Source organism: Cricetulus griseus, chromosome 3 (genome assembly GCF_003668045.3).
Source record: "Cricetulus griseus strain 17A/GY chromosome 3, alternate assembly CriGri-PICRH-1.0, whole genome shotgun sequence".
NCBI classification, from domain to species: Eukaryota; Metazoa; Chordata; class Mammalia; order Rodentia; family Cricetidae; genus Cricetulus; species Cricetulus griseus.
Genome location: NC_048596.1, coordinates 102006171 through 102032758, shown reverse-complemented (window position 1 = coordinate 102032758; position 26588 = coordinate 102006171). Strand labels below are relative to the sequence as shown.

The 26588-nt window shown below is 41.0% G+C and overlaps 1 protein-coding gene and 1 pseudogene across 1 annotated transcript in view; one reads left to right on the top strand and one right to left on the bottom strand.

Annotated features, from left to right (window-relative positions):
• Nucleotides 1–1097: 1097 nt before the first annotated feature.
• Nucleotides 1098–26588, top strand: part of Ints4 (integrator complex subunit 4) — a 70246-nt gene continuing 44755 nt past the window's right edge. Inside the window, exons 1-8 of the mRNA XM_027407684.1 lie at nucleotides 1098–1151; nucleotides 4813–5007; nucleotides 5465–5582; nucleotides 10181–10287; nucleotides 18526–18711; nucleotides 19876–19926; nucleotides 20973–21061; nucleotides 22103–22223. Coding sequence (XP_027263485.1) covers nucleotides 1098–1151; nucleotides 4813–5007; nucleotides 5465–5582; nucleotides 10181–10287; nucleotides 18526–18711; nucleotides 19876–19926; nucleotides 20973–21061; nucleotides 22103–22223 — 921 coding nt within the window. The remainder of the gene's footprint in view (nucleotides 1152–4812; nucleotides 5008–5464; nucleotides 5583–10180; nucleotides 10288–18525; nucleotides 18712–19875; nucleotides 19927–20972; nucleotides 21062–22102; nucleotides 22224–26588) is intronic.
• On the bottom strand, nucleotides 3061–3541 carry LOC100767309 (annotated as a pseudogene).

Here is a 26588-nt window from a genome sequence, read left to right as displayed (position 1 = left end):
GGTGGTGGCAGCACAGAGGGAGTTCCAGGAGAGAGGGAGAGAGAGAGAGGGAGGAAGGGAGGGAGGGAAGGAAGGAAGGAAGGAAGGAAGGAAGGAAGGAAGGAAGGAAACCTTTTACATGTTTTGGGTCCTCTATACCTACAAACCTCCTGTTTCCTCCCCTAAATATCCCACATTGTAGGTTGTAAAACTCAACAGTGCCAAATAAATTCGCTTACGGGCTGTTCTTGTTTTTGTATTATCTCATTCCCTTGTAAGCATGTTTTTTTGTTCAAGCATCAGAGCCTTGGAGTTCATCCTCAGACTCAAGACTCTTTTCGCTCTTCCACAGCTATTAGAGTAAGTGTTGGTCTCTTCTACAGAGATAGGAGGAATTCACTGACAGCTCTGACAGAGGCTTGGCCCCGAGTGGATCACTAGCATTCTTAAATCTTTAGAGTTACATAATACCATTGAGGAAAGTGATTTTAAACCTTTCGTTAATTCTACAATAAGTTTTTTTACTTGCTAGCTTTATTTGTTTATTTATGTGGTTGAAAAAATGGAATCGTGTTTTCCTTTTGTTTGTTTTACTTTTTTTTTCTTTGTTTTTTTCGAAACAGTGTTTGTGTAACCACTCTGTCTGGGAACTTACTCTGTAGACCAGGCTGGTCTTGAAGTCACAGAAAATCACCGGTCTCTGCCTCCAGGTGCTGGGATTAAAGGCGCGTGCCGCCACCGCCCAGATATTTCTTGTTGGTTGGTAACTCCTGAATTACTGGAGCGAAGTAAAACGAACTTCAGGGGAGAGTTTGAACTAAGACTCTAGCAGGAACCTCCAAAGAAGAGAGGAACCTCGGCTCAGACCCCAGCACACGGCGCCCGGTTTTGCCTCCGGCTCTGGACCGCCCAGCTTTCAGGACGCGCCCAGATTTCCGGCTCCGCGGGAGCAGAGGCAGCCAATCGACTCGCAGGACGACTGGGCAGTCGAGCTTCAGGAAGCGGCCTCTCTATCCAGGAGCCCCACTGCCTTGTGGGATTGAGGCGGGGTTCGGTTGGCTAGAAAGGTTTCCTCGGCTCTCTCAGGGAGTACGGAAGCCGAGAGGGCCCGCGCAGCCATGGCGGCGCACCTTAAAAAGCGAGTGTATGAGGAGTTCACCAAAGTGGTTCAGGTAAGCTCGGACAGGAACGGTTGTGGACCGGTCGGCGCGGGAATGTTGTCCTCACCCCAGGCGGTTCTCCATATAGGTCCCTAGCTTGTGTGACCGACTCACGTTCAGGCTCTCAGGCTGCACGTCTGGGGGGTGTGTTAAGTCGTGGCCGCTCTTCCATGTGTAGTCTGACTTTTTTTTTTTAATCGTTCTGGGTATAGAATTCAAGGTCCTAAGTGTGCTAAGCAAGCACTCTACCTCTGAGTCACACTCCCAGCCCCCCTCGAAAACAAAACAAAACAAATAACACAATTGTTAGGAGAAACAAAGTGTTGTATAGTTTTACAAACTCTCTTCTCTGTTATCTTATTTTGATCCCCACAGCTCAGTCGTGCCAAGTCGGGTTACATTTGCATACTGTCCTCAGCTGGTGGCAGAATCCCTCCTAACTCTTGTTCCCTACTTTCAGTGACAAGCTCGGGTATATGCAAAGCCCGAAGGGGCTGTTAAAGGGGTGCAGAAGTCAAGCCCCGGACAAAGCAGGCGAGAGTCGCAGGACACCTACACCGTCAACCTCCCTCAGAGTTTTTTAAAGATAGGAGGACCAAGCCCCTGTCAGAATTGTCAGTGTGCTCTCTCTGTATAGTGTCACTTCTTTTCTCCCCTACATTCCTTTTCTAGCACACCATGTAGAAACACATATCTGAACTTTTGTAGTTGTCTATTTTACGCAAAATGTATGCATTACTTTTTAATCCTATATCGAGTGGCCTTGTGTTTTGCTTCAAAACTTGATTGAAAGTTCAACAAGAGGTTAGTGTCTTCTGCTACTTCCATGTCACTCTGTTATGCTCTGCTGTTTGATCTCATCACCCAGCGATGCTGTAATTGCCAATGTACATGTGTCCCCACTAGTATGTGTTCCTTGGTGGCAGAAATAACAGTCCTGGATCCCTAAAATGTTACTGACAATGGCAGATATTATTCCCTTCCTCACTTATCCCCCGAGGGAAAAATCATTCCTGGATTTTGAACCAGCTTCAGTCCAAGTAACACTGAGAAGTAATTTGTGCTTTAGATCCTCCCGCTTCTGTCTCTAAGGTGCTGGGGTTGCAGTTGTCTAAACCCAACCATCAGAAAAACCCACTTTAAAGTTTTGTGTGTATAGTTTCCATAGAGTGATGAAATAAAAATTTGTACTCCAGGTGCTTCTTTCTTTTTTATGAAAATGAGGAGGTAGAGGGAACTGGTGTGTGTTTAGTGCTTATCATATGTATATACAGTAAAATAGGATAATTTAGGTTTCTCACATAACCCCTTGAAATGGTATTGGAATGCTCTCCTTACAGATGAGAAAGCTTCACCTAGCTAGTAGTGTATAATCCTTTTGACTTCAAAGCTGTTTTTGTTTTTCATGTTATATAATGTTCCTGATTAGAATTTTCCTGATAGAAGAAATTTGAGGGAGATGATTGCTCCCCACACTAAAATAATATATTAGAGAGTAAAGAAAATTATGATTATGACATTTTTCTATGCCTGCCTGTTTTATCAAGACTTAAGGAACCTAGAGTGATAGATTATCTTTTTTATAAACTTAAACATTTCTTTAGTATTTACTTATTTTGTCCAACTATGTGTGTGTGTAAGAGTTGGTTCTTTTTTGCACCATGTGGGTTCTGGTGATGGAACTCAGGTTATCATCATGCTTGGTAGCAAGCACTGTTACACACTGAGCCGTTTTACTGGCCTTATGCTGCCGTATTTCTTTTCTTTCTTTTTTTTTTTTAAAGCATTCTGATCAAAACATTTAATTAACAAAAAATATTACAATAGCAGAGAAAATAATAATAATAATAATAATAATAATAATAATAATAACAATAAAAAGAAATTAGAAGTGTGAATCGGGGCTAAAAAAAAAATTTAGAGGCTTTAGTTCCTAAGAGACCAGCACTCCTGCTGAGCTGGACTTAGCCCCAGGCCCTTCTGAGTTTTCCTTGGCTGCTGGCTTCTCATCTTCCCCCATAAGACTGAAATTGTACTTTTCCTGAAATTCATTGAGTTCTTTCCCCTTTGCCTGGAGCTGTTGTGACAGTGTTTCAATGATCTTCTGTATCTGCTCTTTGTTGCCTTCCAAGGCAGGCAGCACTTCTTTGACAGTCCGTTCTACCAGCATACCTCCAACCATCCGGTAGGTAGCATTTGCGGGTTTTGTCCACTTCCTTCAGTGTATCAATCACTAGGCTGTATTCCTCCAATTCCATCTCCAGCTCAGCAGCTTTGGATGCCAAGCTCCTCTGTTCCTGCCGAACTTGATTAAAACCAGCAATTACCTGTTCAGCCGACACAGCCCCCTTCCCTGTGCTGCTCCCGCTGGTCTTGCTCACATGACCGCTGCTGTTCACCATCTTCGACACCTGCCCCCCCCTTTTTTTAGACATATTTTAGACGTATGTTTAAAAAAATTTTATACTTGTAAGTAGATCAATTTTAAATTAGAAACAAGCTTCTTTTACATGTCAATCCCAGTTCCCTCTCCCTCCCCCCCTCCCCCCTTTCTGCTCCTGAGGAAGGGTGAGGCCTTCCATGGGGGATCCACACTCTCCTCGTGTGTCTAGGCTGAGAGAGTATCCCTCTATGTGAAGTGGACTCCCAAAGTCCATTCATGTACTAGGGAGAAATCTAGGCCCCATAGATTTCCCAGACCTCCTAACTGACATCCAGAGGGTCTGGATCAGTCCTATGCTAGTTTCCCAGCTATCAGTCTGAGGTCCATGAGCAACTCCTTGTTCATGTCAGCTGTTTCTGTGGGTTTCTCCAACCTGGGCTTGACCCCTTTGCTCATCATTCCTCCCTCTCTGCAACTGGATTCCAGAGTTCAGCTCAATGTTTAGCTGTGGGTGTCTGCTTCTGCTTCCATCAGCTACTGGATGAAGGCTCTAGGATGGCATATAAGGTAGTCATCATTCCCATTATCAGAGAAGGGCATTTAAGGTAGCCTCTCGACCATTGCTTAGATTGTTAATTGGGGTCAACCTTGTAGATCTCTGGACATTTCCCTAGTGCCAGAATTCTCTTAAAACCTATAATGGCTCTTCTATTATGGTATCTCTTTTCTTGCTCTCCTCTATTCTTCCCCTGACTAAATCTTCCTGCTCTCTCATGTCCTCCTTTCCCCTCTTCTTCTCCCCTTCTCTTTCTTCTAGCTCTCTCTCTGCTCCCCCCATGCTCCCAATTTTCTCAGGAGATCTTGTCCCTTTCCCCTTCTCCAGAGGACCATGTATGTCTGTCTTAGGGTCCTCCTTGTTTCCTAGTTTCTCTGGCAGTGTGGATTGTAGGCTGGTAATCCTTGGCTCTATGTCTAAAATCCATATATGAGTGAGTACATACCATGTTTGTCTTTCTGTGACTGAGTTACCTCACTCAGGATGGTTTCTTCTAGTTCCATCCATTTTCCTGCGAATTTCAAGATTCCATTTTTTTTCCCTGCAGAGTAGTACTCCATTGCGTAAATGTGCCACATTTTCTCCATCCATTCTTCAGTTGCAGTATGCTGCCATATTTCTAAAGTTCTAATAGCTAAGTGTGTGTGTTAGAAAGGAAAAAATATTTCCATCAAATGAATCCAAGTTAAATTTGCAGACTGTTTTCACATCTTCCCTTCTTTACTGTCTTACAGCAACAGCAGGAGGAAATCGCTACTAAGAAGCTCAGACTAACAAAACCAAGTAAATCTGCTGCTCTCCACATAGATCTGTGTAAAGCCACATCCCCAGCGGATGCTTTGCAGTACCTACTCCAGTTTGCCAGGAAGCCTGTTGAGGCAGAAAGCGTGGAGGGGGTAGTCAGGATTCTCTTGGAACATTACTATAAGGTAAGAACCTGGTGGGATTATTTGTAAGAGCTGCGATGTGTTGGCCTGCAGAATGAGTTAATGTCGCAGAGAATCAGGAAGGTACTCATTTCTAGGCTAGGCACCATGGATACGGGGGTTAAAATAGGGTGTATGCTATCCTCAAAGGCTTGCAGGGTAGTAAGTAGAAACAGGCATGTAAATGGCTTTCTTGAAGGACTGTGGCCTCTGTGTAGAGTGGAGTAAGAGCACATTTTTTAGTTTTAGAAGTTAAGGACATCAGGAAGACATAAAAATTTCCATTTGCAGTATTGAGTGTAACATTGATAGAGTGAAGCGCTCTTGAGGTTGTGAAGTTATTTTTCAGAAATGAAGCCCTAGAATAGTTGGATCTTTGAATGTCCTAGTTTCCTGTGTCCTGTGTGTTTGATAGCTAAGAGAAGAACATCAAATCACAGTTGCCTTTTTTTTTTCCTAGGAAAATGATCCATCTGTGAGACTGAAAATTGCGTCATTGTTGGGATTATTATCAAAGACTTCAGGATTCTCTCCAGACTGCATAATGGATGATGCCATTAACATACTACAGAATGAAAGTAAGTTGCAACTTAAAAGCTGTGTAGTCAAAGCAGAAATCTTTAGTTCTCATGTAGAGAATTTACAACAAAGTTTTGTGTTGGTTGTTAATAAATGGAATTTTTTTTTTTTTTTTTTTTTTTTTTTAAGATAGGGTCTTGGCCGGGCTGTGGTGATGCACACCTGTAATCCCAGCACCTGGGAGACAGAGGCAGGTGGATCTCTGTGAGTTCGAGGCCAGCCTGGTCTACAGTTCCAGGACAGTCAGCATGGTTACAAAGAGAAACCCTGTCATGAAAAACAAACAACAACAACAAAAAGATAGGATCTTACTTTAGCCCAGGCTGTCCTGCAATTCACTAGGTACCCAAGATGACCTGAAACTTGAAACAGTCCTGGGATTATAGGCATAAGCCACCCTCCTTGTTCTTAAAAAGGAATTTGAAGATGGTTTAATAGAGACATGCAGATGTGTTTTTGTTTGTTTGTTTTTTGTTTTTTTTATGCAAATAACACGAGGCTTTATTGCAGTTGTTTAACAAGCTATGGTGGATGGCTAGGGAAAGAACCCGAGAAACCACGGGACAGCAATACCCTACTCCTGATATCAACTCTTCAACTTCTAAGTCAGGTTCTTTCCCCCACCCCACCCCACTCCCAAGACAGGGTTTCTCTGTATAGCAGTCCTGGCTGTTCTGAAAGTCACTCTGTAGACCGCCCAGCTTTAGTCAGTGTTCTAGTGTTGTGAAGAGACACCATGACCACAGCAACTCTTATGAAGGAAAACATTTAATTGGGGTGGATTACAGTTTCAGAGGTTTAGTCCATTGTCATCATGGCAGGAAGCAGGTGGCATGCAGGCAGACATGGTGCTGTAGAGGTAGCTTAGTTTTACATCCAGATCCACAGGCAGCAGGAAGAGCGAGAGCCACTGGACCAGGGTTGGGCTTTTGAAACCTCAACGCTCACCCCCATTGATACACTTCCTCCCAAAAGGTCACACCTCCTAATCCTTTCAATAGTGCCACTCCCTAGTCATTCATATATATGAGCCTATAGGGGCCATTCTCATTCTAACCACCACAGAGAGTTGCTGTTAACCTATCCTAGCCTTTAAAAGACACTCAGATTATACAGTGTCCATAGAGATCATGTAGTTGAACTCATTGAAGTTATGTTGCTGCTAAAATCAATTTGGTATTTGTGGACACCATAGATAAATAGGCTCCTAGTTATTCAGCCTACTGTATACTTTGAATTCAAAGAGTGTAGTTTATGCTCTGTACTAAAAGTTTTTCATTTTAGTTCAGTTTGTATATGAGAGTTATAACTCCATGGCAAGCACTGGATGAGGTGAACTTATTGTACCATGCATAATGACACAAAAAGTGTGTTTTAGAGGAATATAGTTAGTGTACTGTGGAAGCAAAACTGAGGGTGAGATCTATGCTAACCTGAAGGATCTAGAACCACTGAGTGAAGAGGTAGGTTTGTGTACTGGCTGGTTTTGTGTTTCAACTTAACATGGGCTAGAGTCCTCAGCTGAGGAAATGCCTCCATGAGATCCAGCTGTAAGGCATTTCTTATTCAGTGATCAATGAGGGAGGACCCAGCCATGGTGGGTGGTGCCGTCCCTCGGCTGCTGGTCCTGGGTTCTATAAGAAGGTGGGTTGAGCAAGCCATAGGAAGCAAACTTGTAAACAGCTCCCCTCCATGGCCTCTGCCTCAGCTCCTGCCTCTGGGATCCTGCCCTCTTTGATTGAGTTCCTGTCCTGACTTCCTTCAGTGATGAACAGTAATGCTGAAGTGTAAACCAAATAAACCCTTTCCTCCCCAATTTACTTTTTGGTCATGGTGTTTCATTGCAGCAATAGAAACCCTAACTAAGATGGTTTGTAAGGCAGAGGTGGAGTCAGGTTTGGTGGCACACACTCATAGTCCTAGAAGGGAAGAGGACCTAGAACCCATGGTCATCCTTAGCTACTTAGTATGTTCCAGACCTGGAATGTGAGAGGTAGAGAAGAGTAATGCAAAGGAGAGGAACACACCAATAAAAGGCAGAGAGCTGGGAATGATCATTCAAGAGATACTTAAGGAACTGAATAGTATTTTATATATCAGCAGGGAATAATAAGATGCTTTGAAGTCAAAGGTCAGTCTTGAGTGTTGAGGAATTGAATGGTATTTTATAGGTAGGACAATGTGAAGTTTTTTGATTGAGGGCATACAATGATCAAACTAAGTTTTAGGAAGTATTTGGTACCTCTGGTATTCTGGGGAATTGGTTTGATATAGGGGCTTCATTTACTGTCCATGTGGAAATGTCCAAACTGTAGTTACATTATTGCTCAGAAACTCAGGAGAGAAACTAGGATTCAGGGTTAAAGATTTATTTTTACTTTTGTTATGTGTCTGCCACACATGTGCAGGTGCCCTTGGAGGCCAGAAATGAGTGTTGGATTCCTGGGAGCTGGAATTATAGGCAGTTGATAGCTGCCTGACATGGATTCTGGGTTAGGAGCAAGCTCTTTTCTTTTTGGTTTTTCGGACAGGGTTTCTCTGTGGCTTTAGAGGCTGTCCTGGAACTAGCTCTTGTAGACCAGGCTGGTCTCGAAGATGAGCTTTATACATTTCAGTTAGCTTTTCATGGATATTATATGAAGTTATCATACTAAGGAAATAAATCAGTATGGTGGCAGTAGGGATGTCTTTGCCTCTTCTATTTCCTGAAACTACTTTTTCATATTTGTTTGTTTCTTCGAGACAGGGTTTCTTTGTATTGCTTTGGAGCCTGTCCTGGCACTCACCCTCTAGACCAGGCTGGCCTCAAACTCACAGAGATCCACCTGCCTCTGCCTCCTGAATGCTGGGATTAAAGGAGTGCACCACCAACTCCTGGCTTTATTTTTTCATATTTGTGACTTGTTTCATACTTGAGCCCTTTCTACAGTTTGGACTGAGGGCCTTACACATGGTGGGCAAGAGTTTTACCATGGAACTAAACTCCTAACTATGCCAAGATCACTTGAATTACCTAAAATCCTCTCATATTCCACCGACATTATAAGGGCTATATTTTGAAAGACGGGAGAACATGCATACATTTGTGTGTGTATGTGTTGTTTGCTCAAGTTTTACTACTGCCTTTATATGTTTTCTTTATGAAACAGTTCCTCTGGCCATGTTAGCCAATAATTTTAGCTGGTGGCAGATGTGTTTAATATTCACTTGTCAAACACCCATTTGATCATTGTAAGGGGACAATACATCAGAAGCATGCACACAACTATAGAAGTTCCAGGAAAGCCTTTAAATAAAAAATGATCTGGTTGAGAAAATCTTCATAGGGTTTGTTGGTTTGTTTGCTTTTGTTATTTGGATTTGGCTCTTGGCCATTTATTAGATATTTATTGAGTACATAATGAGTTATTCTAGATTTTGAGACAATGGAGGTGAATAAAGCATGGTCTTTGTCTTCAAGCATCTTTTTGTTTCTGATTTCGTGTGATAGGAAAGAAAGTAAAGTATCACGTCTGCTGTGGAACAAAGAAGAAATGGGCAATTCTCTTTGGGAGTAAGAGAAACTCTGTAAAGAGTGACACTCTAGGGATTACTAGGCCTTCCCTGAAGGCTGGGAGGATACATTCTAGGTAGTCAAGTTAGCCTGAGAGATGAGTTAGAAATACAGAAAGTTGGAAAAGGTACTAGAAGACTTGAAAGAGTAACCAGGAGTATTGGCACACACCTATAATTGGCACACACATACAGGGAGATGGAAGCAGCAGGATCAGGAGTTCTAGATCATCTTTGGCTTCACTGGGAGTTCAGTGCTACATGAGACCCTTTCTCAAAACAAGGGAAAGAGTTGAAAACTGAAAGAGAGGAGTTACAAAGGGCAAGTTAGATACCATGGGTGGCCTGTTGTTCTTTGTAAATTGTCTCTCCCTCCGTCCCTCTCCATTTCCCTCTCCCTCTCTCCCTCTTTTCCTCCCTCGCTACCTCTCTCTCCTCTCTCTCACTCCTCTCTTCATATGCCCTCCTCATCCCTCCCTCTCCCCCTCCCCAGAGCTGAGGACCAAACCCAGGGCCTTGTGCTTGCTAGGTGAGCACTCTATCATTGAAACTAAATCTCCAACCTCTCTGTGTACCATTTTTGTTTTGTTGTTTTTCCAGACAGGGTTTCACACTCAGAAATCTACCTGCCTCTGCCTCCCAAATGCTGGGATTAAAGGTGTGACCACCATACCCAGCTCAGTGTACCATTTTTTGTTTGTTCGTTTTTTTGACACTTGGAATTTTTCCTACTTTAATCAACTTTTCCAGCTCACTAGCTAACCACTAGTTCTTTGTGGAAGGCTATTGAATTAATCACATCTTAATGTTTTTGAAGGACCTACTTTGTGCATAGGAAATGCACTTCCAATCCCATGGAAGTCTCAAATTCTCAATACCAAATTCCTTTGGATATTTAGCTTTTAGTTGAGGGCATAAAAGATTAGGCAGTAGAATCTACACATCAAAAAATAATAACTAAGGGTCTACAATCCTTCCCAAAGTAAATTAGTGTTAGCAATGGTCTTCTGATGTTTTGTAACTCAATCTCTTTTCTCTTTCCTAGAGTCTCATCAAGTCCTAGCACAACTGTTAGACACTTTGCTTGCAATTGGCAGTAAACTACCAGAAAATCAAGCTACCCAGATGCGATTAGTGGATGTAGCCTGCAAGGTAAGAAGAGTATACCAGTCTTCATTCCTGAACAAAGAGGCTGTGGAGGTTTGTAAAATCTGCCCAGTGTAGTCTTCAGAGTGAGAAGTATAAGACTCTCAGTGATTGTACAAGCTGCCCTTTTTAGTCCTTGGTGTTGGGTGGAAGGAAAGCCAAGTGCTGTAGTAAGTCTTTAAAACAAACACATTTATGTATTTATTGGGTGGGGGACATAAGAGTCATGGCACATATTGGAAGTCAGGACACTTTGTAGGAGTTGGCTTTCACCTTTCACCTTGTGTATTTTTGAGACTGGTATTGAACTTGGCTGCCAGAGCCTTTACTCACTGAGCCTATCTACTGACCTACTGTGGTGATCTCCTGAGAAATCATAGTAGCTTGGATTAAAGCAGTGGAAAATGGAAGATGTGGGTAGATTTTGGGAATTATTTAGGAAGTAGTCTTAAACTAATTGATTTAGTTTAGTTTAGTTTAGATTTAGTTTGTTTGTTTTTCCTGACCCAGGCTGTCCTGAAATTTGCCCTGTAGACAGGTTGGCCTCAAACTCACTGAGTGCCACTTGCTTATGCCTCCCAAGTACTGGGATTAAGTCGTGTACCACCACACCCAACCTGTTTTTATTTTTGACATAGACTGCTACTGTTACTAAAGATGTGATTTGGTTACTCACTTTATTAATGTGAAAAATGATGACACTTTGTGGCCTGACAAAGTGTACAACAGACAATTGGCACCTGGCTCTCTTTTTAAAAATCTGTATGTGGTTGGGGAGGGTACATTTGCCTCTGTGTGCATGTGGAAACAAGAGGTCAATGTCAGGTGTCCTTCCTTTGTTGCTCTCTACTTTATTTTTGAGACAAGGTCTTACTTGGAGTTGTCTCTTCTGGCCTGTGAGCCCCTAGACCCACCTGTCTCTGCTTCTACTACACTGGGGTTAAAAGTGCACTGGGCTGCCACTAGCAAGGGGGATTGGAGCTCAGGTCTCCATGCTTGTGTAACAGTTTACTCACTGAGCCATTACCCCAGCTCCAATTGGCTATGATGTAAGAAGTGACCTGTAGGGGAAAGACATTATCATAAAATTATATTTGTTGCCTGAAGGCAATGATTCAGTGTGCTAAGATTGAGTAATATGTTGGTTATGTGTCATTGTTGCCTGGTTACCTTAATAGAGGCTAGGAGGTTTTAGTTCATTTGGAAATCAAATGAAGTATGTGTAACAGTTGTGACAAACCTTTCAGGGACTGATTCAGTTAGCAGGTTGGTTATGAAAAATGATACTTCCATAATAAATATAAATAAATCACTTTTAAAAACTAGTAATTGAGCTGGGCGTTGGTGGCGCACTCCTTTAATCCCAGCACTTGGGAGGCAGAGGCAGGTGGATCTCTGTGAGTTTGAGACAAGCCTGGTCTACAAGAGCTAGTTCCAGGACAGCCTCCAAAGCTACAGAGAAACCCTGTCTCGAAACCCCCCCCAACCCCCCCCAAAAAAAACAAAAAACTAGTAATTGACCCTCATTGTCTGCCTCATATCTGGGTTTTACTTTTCTGTTCCAGTATCATATTTTCATGGATATTTTGAGCATATATTTATCATTGTGGAAACGTAAGAGTAGGGTTTAACATTTAAAAAATATTAAGTGTGTGTGTGTGTGTGTGTGTGTGTGTGTTCGGGCATGTATGTGTCGGACCCAAAAGTGAAGTCCAACTCCGGGAGACGTACCCCACAGAGTCACTCACAGGACACAAGTTCGATGCAAAAGCAAAAGGATTTTATTTCATTGCATTGGGGTCGTTCCCTGGGAAGAGAATGGCCCTGAGTTTCCAAAGCAGGCAGTTTTTATGTCTTTTTGGTTACTAGGCAGGAGTATAACAACATATTGATTGGCTATAACATGCATGAGTCATTTACTGATTGGTTGGGAACTGAACTTACAATTTTGCCCACGAGAGGTTTGGAATGTTATTTTGGTTCTTATACCTGCAAGGCCATGGGACAGCTAGTGGTTTTTCTGGGAACAGAGTGACTTATACTTAGTTTCAAAACTTGGGTGCTCTGAAGCAAGATAACCCATAACAATTTTTAGAAACCAGATAGTTGTTGAAGATAATAGAAACTAGTAATAATAACAATTTCCAGAGACTGGTCGTCATGACCGACCATTTTATGTGTTCTTTGTTCCAGAGCTGTGTGTGGCCAGACTGATTTTTAAATACATGCTGGTGGGTATCAGGGTAGGCTTGAGTTTGGGGTCTTTCATATGGAGGTCAAGATGACAACTTTGTGGAGTTGGTTCTCTCCTCCCACCTTTATGTGGCTTCCAAGGATTGAATGCAGTTTGCTAGGCTTTAAGGCAAGCATCTGTAACCAGCTAACCCGTCTTGCCAGCCCTCACATTTTTTTTTTCCCTTAGATAATGTGCAGGCAAAGAATTAATTGAAGTAAAATGCTTGATGGAAAATTTCTGGATTTCTTTTTTCTATCCTGAGATTTGAATCTAAGGCTTCAGGCTAGGTAGGCAAGACCTCTACTAGTGAGTTGCACACTCAACTCCTGAGTGAGCTGTTTTTTGGGGGGTTTTGGTTTTTGTTTTTTTGAGACAGAGTTTCTCTGTAGGTTTGGAAACTGTCCTGGAACTCTCTTTGTTGATCAGGCTGGCCTGAAACTCACAGAGATCTGCCTGCCTCTGCCTTTAGTCCCAGCACTTGGGACTCTCTGAGTTCAAGACCAGCCTGGTCTACAAAGTGAGTTCCAGGACAGGCAGGGCTACACAGAGAAACCCTGTCTCAAAACAAAACAAAAACAAAGAAATAAAGAAAAAGGATAGGTTCGGGATTAACTGTCATATGTTAATAGTTGTCTTGAATTTGGAATAATTCCCTTGTAAATATTGTGCCCAAAGACTACCAGGGAGACAGACACATTGAACTGCAAAAGCAAGGTTTATTGTTCATCCAGCCATGACAGGGACTCCATCTGGCTAGCTGATGCAGCAGCCTCCAAAAGGAGTGAAGTTAGTTCCCTGTCTACTGTTAGGTTTTAAAGACAAAAGTTACAGGATTACATCAGTAGGTACAGGTTGATTTCTGATTGGTTGACATTTAGGAACAGTTAGGAGAATTTCTTAAAGTCATGTTTTGGCATGAAATACCTGTGTACCAATTATTCTCATTGGTCAGTGCTAAGAGGGAACATTCTGTGGTTTTTATGGCTTTGTCTTGTTGCTTGCATGTGGCCTGTTGTACATAGATACAAATAGTTTTTAGAACTGTATCCTGGAGGCTACAGGGGAGGTTTTGGTCTCCTCTGGAGTTTCTTCTGTGGCCAAACAGTTCCCAGGAACCAAGTATCTAGGGAGGCTAGGGAGGGTCTGGAGTTTCCTTGTGTTCAGTTTTGGCCCTAGGCTCCAGGAAGCCAGGGGATCTGGAGTTTCCTTGTGTCAGAGGCCTACAGTCTTTTCTGTAGCCTGTCATGGCTGCTAAAGCAGGAGGCTGAGTGAGGGTCTGGTCCCTTCAGTAAAAAGAGTTCTTAATTGGTCTAGGTTATAAAAACCTGGAGTCAGACATAGAGGAAAATGCTGAGAGATCAAAGAGAAGGAGGAAGCCAGAGCCACACCTTACCTCCTTAGTGTCTCAGCAGACAAGAGAGTTAGCTCCTGTTTCTTCCTACTTATATCCTGTTTCCGCCCAGCTATCTCACTTCCTTTCTGTCTATACAGACCTCCAGACCTCTATGGTTATCTAGTGGCAAGCTCCATTCCCTGACCTTCAGACAGCCTTTATTTGTACAAGCAAGATATCATCACACTCTTTGATTTTATAACTTTGACATTTTGATAATTTAGGGACTGTTACTTTGTAGGACATCTTGAATTTGTATTTGCCTGATGTCTTCTTGACTGTGTTAAAATTACCTTATGTTTCATGAAAATATCATAATCATGAAGCAGATTATCGTTGTATAGTATTGGGGATACCTTACTTTCAGTTGCTCAGTACTGATGATGTTTACTCATTTTGGTTTTTGAAATTAGTATTCTTTGTATATATATATATATATATATATATATATTTTTTTTTTTTTTTTTTTTTTGGTTTTTCGAGACAGGGTTTCTCTGTGTAGCTTTAGAGTCTATCCTGGCACTCGCTCTGGAGACCACACTGGCTTGGAACTCACAGAGATACACCTGCCTCTGCCTCCCGAGTGCTGGGATTAATGGCGTGCGCCACCAATGCCCGGCGAAATTGTATATTGTGATTCCAAAATTTCAGTTTATATCCATTTTGAATTTATTGTTTCTACTCAGTGGAATGTAATATCTTACTATTAGTTATCCAGTTTGACTTAGTAGGCACCCCTTCAAGCTTGTGTATGAATTTTTTTGAGATCTCAATACTGTTCTCTAATGGTTACATTTAGGAGTTGATAGAGTAAGATATTCCAGGTCCATCTTTGCGCTCTGTCTGCTCTTGCCATGGTATCTCCTTCTCTCTAAAAGAAGCCCTGATTCCTTCTAATGGAGAGTCATAGTATCTGGAGATTTGTCTCCTATGTGATTCTAGATCCTGCCAAATTGCTAGTCAATATTAACTGTCACAGTTAATATTAGCCGTGCCTTTTTATTTAATTGCTTGGTTGGTTGCATTGATGGAAGGGATTGAACCCAGAGCCCATGCAAATCTAGCCATGTGTTCTGCCACTGAGCTACAACCCTAGCCCTAACCTGATTATTCCTTATTTATGAAATTGGGGATTGCTGAGGAGAGGAATAGATGATTTCTGAGAACACTTGAAGGGACTCTATGCCACACCAGAGAGAGGGAAACAGAGTGACAGAGACATGTACCAGGGGCAGGGGACAAGAAGGAAGGTGAAGGGAAACTAGTAATGCATATTTCAGATCAGTGACTTCACACATAGAAAACAAATGTAGACTTTTTGGACTTAAAGGAAATAGGTAATTTGTTTTGGCAGTCATACATGTGACTGTTATCCCCAGAAACTGTAACTTTTTTAACCTTCTTTACTGTTTTAGATGATGGTAACAATAGCTAATGTTAATACTGTGGTTTAAAGTCCATAAAGTTATTTTAATACATTTTCTTTCTAAACTGAGCTTTTTGACAGCCTGTAAGGAAGACAGATGAGAAGCCTGCAGTCTGAGAGCCATAACTTAACCAGACTACACAGCCAGCTATCAGAGCTGCAGTCTGAAACTAGCTTTCTTCTTTAAAATTTACTATTCTGTCTGTCTGTCTGTCTGTCTATCTATCTATCTATCTATCTATCTATCTAAGACAGCCTCTCCATGTGTCCCTGGCTGGCGTGGTACTCATTATATTGTCTAGCCTGGCCTCACTTATGTAATCCTACTAGCTCAGCTTCTGAGAAATTGGATTACAAGCACGTGCCATCATACCCAAGTTCTTTGCAATTTTGACTATATATTCTATAATTAATTTTGTAATCTTTTTTCATATATTCTCTTCTTATTTTTTCATTGTGTGCTGTAGTGTATTAACATGGATCACCTTGGACATAATGTTGTACTTCTCAAGTACTTCAGTAAACATCTCTAAATGATAAATATGTTAAAGAATATTCAGGGTACAGCTATTAGAAGTAACTCCTTAATATATCAGTTTGTATTAATAGTGCATTAATTGTACTAAATATACCTTGGAGTTTTTGTTTTAGATTAGAATCCAAAAGACCCACATACTACATACAGACATTTTTGAATTTTTTTTAATCTCTAAGACTGTTTTCATTTTTTTCATTTACCATTGAATCATTTGCCTTGTGGAAAACTGAGTCTTTCTGTTTTGATCACTCTTTTTTGGTGGCATGTAAATATTAACAGTAACTTTAGATCAGAGAGATGGTAAAAGTGCTTATCTTGTGAGCCTGGTAACTTGAGTTCAATCCTCAGAACCCATAGTGAAGGGAAAGAACGGACTCCTGAAAGTTGTCCTTTTACTTCCACATATGTACTGTGACATATGTACCAAACTCACATGTGCACATCTTATATAAGCATAATGGTAATAAATTAAATTAAAGACAAACAACATCAAAGACAGTATCATCTTTGATTTCTGGTACAAGATATCCCAAATTTTTCTACAGTGTCTTACTATGTAGCCCTGAGGCCCTAGGACTCTCTATGTAGACCAGGCTGGCCTCAAATTTACAGAGATCCACCTGTCTCTGCTTCTCAAGTACTGGGGTTAAAGGTGTGCACCACCATGCCTGGACATATAGTTCCATTTCCCTATTTGGTTCTTAGCTTATGTGTGTATTCAGTTTGTGAGAGTTCACTGAGCTATAAACTCAATATTTTTTTAATAATTCTCTATAGCTGTTAAAATTTTTAAAATTGGGTTTGGAGAGATGACTAAGTAATTAAGAGTGTATACTACTCTTGTGAAGACAGGAGCTTAATTCCTATCACCCATGTTGGGCAGCTTATAGCCACATGTAACTCCAGCCTCAAGGGATCTGACACCCGCTTGTGGACTCTTTTTGGGTACCCTCACTCACATGTGCGCGCACACACATACACACACATAATTTTTTTAAATAAATAAATTTAAGGAAAGAGTTCTTTTTAAAAAAAAAAAAAAAAGATTTATTTATTATGCATGCAGTATTCTGCCTGCATGCCAGAAGAGGGCACCAGATCTTATTCAAGGTGGTTGTGAGCCACCATGTGGTTGCTGGGAATTGAACTCAGGACCTCTGGAAGAACAGCCATTGCTCTTAACCTCTGAGCCACCTCTCCATTCCCCAAGGAAAGAGTTAAATATACATTTTTTCTTTCTCTTTTATTTTTGTTTTTTTTTTTTTTTTTTTTTTGAGATAGGTTTTTCTGTGTATCTTCGAACTCACAGAGATCTGCCTGCCTCTGCCTCCCGAGTGCTGTGGCTAAAGGCATGCACCACCACCGCCCAGCCTAAATATATATTTTCTTAAATAATTCTATTGTATCCTGGTTAGTTTTTTAATTTTTACTTATTCATTTTATGTATGGGAGTATTTTGTCTGCATATATGTCTGTGTGTTATGTGCATGAGTGGTGCCTGTGAAGTCCAGAAGAGGGTGTTAGATCCTCAGGAACTGGAGTTATAGGTGGCTATGAGCCACCATATGGATACTGGAAATTGAACCTAGGTCATCGGGAAGAGCAGCCAGTGCTGTAGTCATCTCTCCAGCCCCCAAGATTTTGCATTTTCATTTGTATTAAAATTTGAAACCTGGTGGTGGTGGTGGCCCATGCCTTTAATCCCAGCACTTGTGAGGTAGAGGCAAATCTCTCTGAGTATGAGACCAGCCTGGTCTACAGAATGAGTTCTAGGACAACCAGGGCTGTTACACAGAGAAACTCTGTATCAAAAAACAAAACAAAACAAAACAAGAAAAAAATTGATAGTAGAGTTCGGTGTACTCCTTTATTTCCTGGACCTGGGAAGCAGAGGCCAGCAGATCTTTGTGAATTCCAGGCTAGCCTGGTGTACACAATGAGTTCCAGATCAGCCATATGAGACCCTGTCTCAAAAAATTGATAGTAGCCGGGCGTTGGTGGCGCACGCCTTTAATCCCAGCACTCGGGAGGCAGAGGCAGGTAGATCTCTGTGAGTTCTAGGCCAGCCTGGTCTCCCAAGTGAGTGCCAGGATAGGCTCCAAAGCTACACAGACCCTGTCTCGAAAAAAACAAAAAAATAAAACAAACAAACAAAAAAATTGATAGTAAGTGAAATGTAGGGATAGATTTGAAAGTAGCTATTTTATACAAGGTGAAGTGCTGGCTGTTGGAAATATAAAGATGTGGGGGGAGAAAACAAGAAAACCTTGTTTTCTGAGGAGATAGTTTTGGGTAAGAATGAGCTTGGCATGAAAACATTACAACCTGAATCCAATCGCTGAACCCTACATAAAGTTAAAAGAGGGGACCTACTCTACAGAGTTGGCTTCTGGCATCCATACAAATGCATCATGGCCCCCACTTGTATCCCTCCTACCCCCCAATCACACATGCAGATAGTAAATAAATAAAATAATTTAATGAAAAAACTTTGTTTTGGGGAAGATGAATCCTTAAGCAATGCAGTGCTACACAGACCAGTGAGAATGAGAATGCCAAGACGGTGGTGGTCCCTAGGGTCGATGGAGTGCTTTTCCCCAGTTTTTTTCAAGATATCTTAATCATATTTTTTCTTTCTCTCCTTTTTGTAGCACCTGACAGATACATCCCATGGTGTACGAAATAAGTGCCTGCAGTTACTTGGCAATCTTGGCTCTTTGGAGAAAAGTGTCACAAAAGATGCTGAAGGCTTAACTGCCAGAGATGTCCAGAAGATTATTGGAGACTACTTTAGTGACCAGGATCCACGTGTCAGAACAGCAGCTATAAAAGCCATGGTAAACACGATAAAAAAGTAACTGGGGACAGTTCCTTTCCTTTCCTTTCCTTTCCTTTCCTTTCCTTTCCTTTCTTTTCTTTTCTTTTCTTTTCTTTTCCGAGGTAGGGTTTCTCTGTGTATCTGTGTAGTCCTGCTTGTCCTGGAACTCGATCTGTAGACCAAGCTGGCTGGCCTCAAACTCAGAGATCTGCCTGCCTCCACCTCCCAAGTGCTGGGATTAAAGGCATTCGCCACCACTGCCCAGCCTTTTTTCTCTTCTTTTCTTTCTCTTACTTCCTTTTCTTTCTTTCTTTCTTTCTTTCTTTCTTTCTTTCTTTCTTTCTTTCTTTCTTTCTTTCTCTCTCTCTCTCTCTCTCTCTCTCTCTCTCTCTTTCTTTCTTTTCCTCTTTCTTCCTTTATCTCTTTTCCTCTCTCCATCCCTCCTTCCTTCCCTCCTTCCTTGAGAATGGGTCTGGCTGTATAGCCATAACTGGCCTTGAACTTCCAGCAATCCTTTTGCAAGTCTCACACCTGGCTCATCTCTAAGATTATGGACTGTGCTCCTTTGGATATATTCTGAAATCCCCTGGTGCACCTTATTGGTGGTGGTCTCATAGAACTGAAGATACAGGTTCCTGTATGACAAGTGTGCTTTTCTTTGGGCTCCTTTGGGAACCTTCATCTCTATCTCTGAAACAAGGAAGATCCAATCTGTCTGTTACAGTGTCAAGTCAGGGCCCTCCTTCAGGTACACTGGTTCCAGCAGGACAGTGTGTGTCTGGGTGTTGTGTGCAGTAGGCATCCCATAGGTGGCCCTCCAGAAATGGAGATGGGAGCTATGAAGAAAGTGTTCTTTAGGGGAAGTCTGGTAACCATTTGTTCCTTGGGCTTCTCTCTACCTGGAGATCAGAACTGGACCCAAGGCTTTATAAACACTAGGCAAGTATTCTACCATTGAGCTGCAAACCCAGCCTTCTTCTTTTTCATTCTTACCATTATTTTATAGTTTTCTAATACTTTGGCTTAGAGTTAAGGTCTGAGTGTTTATATAGAAAATGTATTTATTTAGTACTGATTCTGGCTAAAGGTAGCCTTCTTAGTCTGATATAATGTGATATACTTGGGAATGTGTTGGAAATACTAACCTTTTCACGAAGGCTTCAACTGTATTTTTATTATCTAGTTGCAGCTCCATGAAAGAGGACTGAAGTTACACCAAACGATTTATAATCAGGTACCTTAAAATGATGGCTTTCTTGAAGGGGAGGAGGTTCATGAAGCTTGGAAGATGTTGCATTGGTTCTCAGAATTTGAAGTCATGAGGGGTTTAGCTGGCAACCAGTAGCCACATTTATTGGGATGGATATGAAACCATATTTAAAACATACTTTTGACACCAATGTGAGATATGTATGTAATTCAGTAGTACTAATGCATGTAAAAAAAGACTTATAGTAAGATTTGTGGAGCTCAGTGTGCATGAATGCTAAATACATGAAGAAAGTATGATTAGAAGTAAGGAAAGTAGGATAGGGATGTAACTCAGTGATAGCAAGCTTGCCTAGCATGCACAAGGAACTAGGTTCAATTCCTAGCACTGACAAGTAGTAGTAATTAGGGTAAGTTATAGACCTCATTTTCACTCTTTGCCTGGGCCATACTCAAGGTCAATTCTGGCACCATGTGTGGTAAACTAGAATATTTCTGGAGGGTGACAGATCATGAGAAGGTGGCACATGAATGCGGTATTGATTTAAAACAAGAAAAAAGGCATAATGGAGTTGTGGAAAGGCTGTTTGACAGCTTAATCAAAAATGCATTAGAAGGTGGTATTTCTTCTGGAGGGTGATTGGATGGGTCTAGGGATCGATCAGCAATCTAAATCCACCCTCAGATCAGATTTTGTTAGCTTACCATGAATGGTTTTATCTCTTGGTGGAAATTACAATTAGCCACAATTCTGGGACTGATGTGTAAGTATCTTTTGTAGTACTATGGGCCTTGAGTACTCTGACTTTACTATGTTTGATATTATTGTAGGTATCTGTCACTCTGTGTGGTTCTGCTTTCCACATGGGGTATGATGTTACATACTTAGGATACAGTCTGAGAAGCTTACAAATGCCAAAATTTCTTTGTTGGGCAAAGGGTCAAGAAGTTAAAAGCACTCTGCAGTACTTTAATTGACATCCTTATCCTGCCATTTTATCTTTATTTTGAAAGTATTTGAACATCATCTTTGAGAACAGAGACTGACAGAGGTGCGATCCTTCTTTGCAGGCCTGTAAATTGCTCTCTGATGACTACGAGCAGGTGCGCAGTGCTGCAGTCCAGCTTATCTGGGTTGTCAGTCAGCTCTATCCTGAAAGGTCAGTAGTTGTAAATTCACCTTTGTTCATTGCTGAGCCATTTCTTTCTCCTTCCACCATACAGAAGCCACCCATTAAAAAAAAAGTTTAGATTTTTGGAGTAGTGTGAAGTGTGAAATAGGGGGAGGGTACAGGCCTTGATCATCAGACTGCTGTGAACTATGTACTTTGGGAAAGACAGTTCATTTGGGTCCCAGCGTCCTTATCTGCAATTGAAGAACCTAATCTGTGTCTGTAAAGTGCCTTTCTGTACTTTTTTTTTTTTTTTTTTTTTTTGAGATAGAATAAGAATTTTAGTGTAGTTTTGTTTAGGCCAGATACCAGGTATGTTTTTGGGCATGTGTGCCACATACATGTAGAGAGCAGGTGACATAGTGCAGGAATCATTTCTCCTTCCACCAGGAGATTCTGGGGATAAACCTTAAGCTGTCAGGCTTGGCAATAAGCACCTTTACTTCCCTAGCCGTCTACTGACTCTGGTTAAAAATATTTTCATAGCACTTAAATTATTGATTCACAATTATTCCTTGAGATAAGATTTATAATATTCTATTAAATAGAAGGGTGTTTTCTATAGGAAAAAAGGGGTGATGGTTTCCTTTCCATTAAACTGTTATCCAGAATTTGAAAACCAGAATGGATTGATTAAACCTATAGGAATGAGGTCCATTTATACTTATTTGGGTCTCTCTCTCTCTGTCTGTCTCTCTCTTACACACATACACACACACTTGCTTTTTTCAAATTCAGATGTATAGGTCTCTTATATGGGTGCTAGGGATTGCATGAGGGCTAGCATGCACTCTACAACTGAACTATAATACTTCCACCCTCAAGTTCTTGGTCTCTTTCTAAGACACTGAAAGTTTGCGGTACACCTCAAAATCACTTGGTAATTTTCCCTAAGTGATAGGTTGTGCTTGAAGTATCTTTCAGTATAGGATTTCCTGAATACAGTTTCATCTTCCTTAGGGTACTGAACCTGTAGGCTCAGCCTCATGTTTTGTCATATGTGGTTTCTCCCCTTTTCTTTTTATTTAGTATCGTTCCAATACCTTCGTCTAATGAAGAAATTCGTTTAGTTGATGATGCATTTGGGAAAATTTGCCACATGGTCAGTGATGGCTCCTGGGTAGTTCGTGTTCAAGCAGCAAAGCTATTGGTAAGTTACACTTTCTTTAATGAACACAATGCTTGTTAAGTTTTTACAAACATTTTGAGAAGCTGTAGATAGGGTCAGATATGTTATATTTTTAGAAATCCCATAATTTCTCCAATAGCTTGTCCCCCTTTTACATTATATGTTTCATTACTGTGTTTATTTGCAAATAAGACTAACTTGAATATAAATGGATAATAAAGGTAAGCAGCAGTCCAAACTCTAAACCTGTAGTGTAATAGTCCCATACTTACTTCCCTGCTCAAAGACTGGGGTGTGGGTGGTCGGTGAACAAACACTTGTGAAGAGAAAAGGTGGTTAAACCCTTACTTCAAGTTCAAGACCACTCAGTGTCTTTTGCCTTGTGGAAGCCAAGGATTGAACTCAGGGCTCCAGGCTTGGTAGCAAATGACTTTACCTAGTGAGCCACCTCATTAGTCTATTAATTTTAGTTTTCTTGTCTATGAAATGAAGAATGTAATACCAAATTGAGAGTTTAAAAGGATTAAAGATTGCTTACAGAAATTATACCTATTAGTGTATGTATGCATATATTATGTGTGTTTCTAAGTGGTGGTGGTGCACATCTTAATCCCAGCACTAGGGAGGCAGAGGCAGGTAGATCTCTGTGAATTTGAGGCCAGCTTGGTCTACAGAGTGAGTTCCAGGATAGCCAAGGCTATATAGAGAAACCTTGTCTCAAAAAAACAAACAAACAACAAAAACAAAAAAAGAAAAGAAAAACCATAAATAAATTGATGACGGATGTCCTTCTGTATATGTGTTCCTCTTATTGGCTGACAAACAAAACACTAATTGTCCAGTAGCCAGGCAGGAAGTATAGGCGGGGCTATGAGTGAGAATTCTGGGGAGAGGTCGCAGAGAGGGACACCAGAGGAGATGCCATGTAGTAGTTGGGAAGATAGGACACTGGAATATTTTTTTTGGAAAGATAAGACCACATGGAAATACATATATTAATAGTTATGGGTTAATAATTAAGGGAGAACTAGCCAGTAAGAAGCCTGAGCTCTTGGCCAAACAGTTTAATAATTAATATAAGTCTCTGTGTGTTTATTTGGGGCTAAACATCTGTGGGACCAGGCTGGAAAGAAACTTGGATTACAAAATAGCACTCAACATGGGGCATGAACCCACGACCCTGAGATTAAGAGTCTCATGCTCTACCAACTGAGCTAGCCGGGCCTATTAATTAGAAACTGTTTGACCAATGGCTCAGGCTTCTTACTGGCTAGCTCTCTCTTAATTATTAACCCATTTCTATTAAACTGTGTATTGCCACTAGACTGTCACTTACCTGTAATCTGGCATGTTACTCCTTCGGCAGCATGGCATCTCCCTGGTAACCTGTCTCTCTTTCCTCTACCCAGCCTTCTCCTAGTCTGGTAGCCCTGCCTATACTTCCTGCTTGGCTAATGGCTAATCAGTGTTTTATTCATCAACCAATAAGAGAAACATATATACAGAAGAATATCTCCCATCCATAAATAAATAAATAAATCTTAAGGGTGTGTGTTCTATAAAAGAGGCAAAACTATATGTAAATATGTGCATATATGTATACCCATATAGATGACTAAAAAGCCTAGTTGGCGCAAAATGTTATAAAATAATAGCAACTGCCATTTCCATTGTTATTAGCAAGATTGGATTATTAATCAATCTTGAATACAAACACAATTGCGTAATTTGGAGCTGTGTAGATTTAAAGTCATTAAAGTAGGGTGGTGGAGATGTCTCAGTGAGGTGGCTGAGCTTGCTGAGATAAGGGATGGGTATGAATTGGCTAGTTAGAGTAGTAGGGAAAGAAGACAAGGGGGTAAAAAGTGGTACAGTGTCATGCATGCTAATAGGTCAGACAGAAAAGCTGCCAATAGTGGATGAGAGATATGTGATAGGATAAAACTCAAGGAGAAAGGAGAAACCAGGTTCCTTAAGAATTTAAAATGAAATGATAAGGTGTTAGATTTGTCTGTGCTATACAAAAAGTGAAAGATTTCCATTCCTCATTTTAGCAAGACAAAAAAATTACACATGTAGGTTGTATTGGAAAATTGAAGACCATTTGAAAGAGATTGGGCTATTATTATTATTCATAACTTCTCAGTTTTTTTTTTTTTTTTAAGTTCCCCAAAGTGTGACTGCAAAATAAGCAAATCCATGTAACAGAGTATAGTCACTGCTTTCAGCTTAGGTCTGTCTGGGATGTGTGCGTGCGTGCGTGCGTGCGTGCGTGCGTGCGTGCGTGCGTGCGTGCGTGCGTGCGTGCATCAGCTTCTTCGGAATATGTTGATTTCTCTTAACCAGTAGGGATTAAACTACTTTTAACTCTTTGATCTTAGAAATTGTAACTTTTTGTTTGTTTGTTTGTTTTGTTTTTGGAGACAAGGTTTCTCTGTGTAGCTTTGGAGCCTGTCCTGGAACTAGCTATTGTAGACCAAGCTGGTGTTGAACTCACAGAGTTCCCAAGTGCTGAGATTAAAGGCATGCGCTACTCCCCCATTCCCCCCATGCCCTCCCCCTAGAAATTTATAACGTTTTAAGACTCTTTTTTATATGCTTCTTTGCTTGCAAGTGTGCCAGGCCCTGGTGTTCACTGAGGCAAATGTTGATGTCCTAGGTAGTCATGGCACCTTTACATCTGATGTACTGTCCATCTTTGTTGGTATTTTGCTGTCTTTTAATCTCCTAATTAGATAGAAGATAGAAGCATTAAAGCTAGAAAAAAGAATGAATACATGAACCAGAGATGGCTCCTTGGGTAAAAGTGCTTGTCTTGCAAGCCTGATGACCTGAGTTTGATTCCTGGAACCTGTGTAAAGGGGGAAAGAGAACTGATTTCCAGACTTGTCCTCTGACTACCATTTGGACATCGTAGTGTTCATGAATATACATACCATATACATACACACAGTTATAATAAAAAAAAAAGCAGTTTTTGCTCTGGAGGCAAGTTTGACACTGTTAACTATCTAGTTTCAGAGACAGTTTGTAAAGCTCTCCAGTGAAAGGGCTTTCTCAGGGTGCAGTTTAGATTGGATAGTGGAAGTTGTGCTGTTGGGAAGGTGTGCCATATTACCTGAAAATGTTTGTTTAATATAGACAAGAGTGTATAGTCTTCTCTGATTAGTGCAATGTGTATGAACTCTTTCTCAAAAACTGTTCCTCTTGTGTTTTCTTGTATGATTCTGCCATCTACTAAGTCATGGACAAGAGAAATTGGGGATTTATAAAAATTGTATGTTAGTGTATAATGTGTGTATAGGTGTGCATGCCATGGTGGAGGTCAGGGAAAGGACAGCTTTGTACAATTGGTTCTCTCCTTCCATCTTTGCAGAGTCCTAGGATTGAACCCTGGTCACTAGGCATGTGTGGCAAGTGAAGTAAAGCAAGTAAAGCACCAAGGCAACTTGTTGACCCTGGGAATTCTTTGTTTGTTTGGTTTTGGTTGTTTTCAAGACAGGGCTGTTTTTCTTTTTCTCTTTCTCTTTCTTTTCTTTTGGTTTTTGATACAAGGTATCTTTGTGTAACAAAGACAGGGCTGTTTTCTATGTAGCCCTGGCTGTCCTGGAACTATGTAGGTCCAGCTGGCCTCAAGCTCAGAGATCTACCTGCCTCTGCCTCTTGAGTGCTGGGACTAAAGAAAGGTGTGCCTCACAATGCCTGACTTGGAATTCTATTTTATATGTCCTTTATCCATTGATTCATCAGCTTATATCAATCAGTTCTGCCCCTATGACATTTCAAATCCACCCTTTCTCCTTTTCTGTGGAGCCCACACTGATGTAAGTTCACCATTTTTTTTTTTCAGCTGAATTACTATGCTCTTGACATTTGTGAATTTGAAATGGAAAGCTTCAGCTATTCTTAGATGACACTGAATATGTACTCCAAGTAATGTAAAGTTCTTGAGGCTTGACATGAGTAATACCTCTTCTGTGCTGCTGTGTTAGGAGAGGGCTCAGCTGAAGGCACTGAAGGACGGTGTTGGAAACTTACTATGAAGTCATTAGAATGTTTCCTTAAATCTTTCATGCTCTTTAAATCCAAGTAATGCTGGTAATAAAACTGGAGAAAGTTTTTAATGTGAGTCTACTTTTAATGTGAGAAATTGAAACTGAGGTTAACTAGTTTGCCTGTTTCAAATAAAGGAGAATGTAGAACTGTATCTCCTAACGCTCACCTGCAGGAGAATGGACACGGACAGAATGGAAGCAACACCACCAGTTTAGGAGGCTACAAGAGCAGGCCCTAGACACATGAGGCATACATCTAAGTGCTGTGGTTCTTATGGTAACAGACATGGAAATGCTTACACAGGCTGACATCTTTCTTTTCTGACTGATC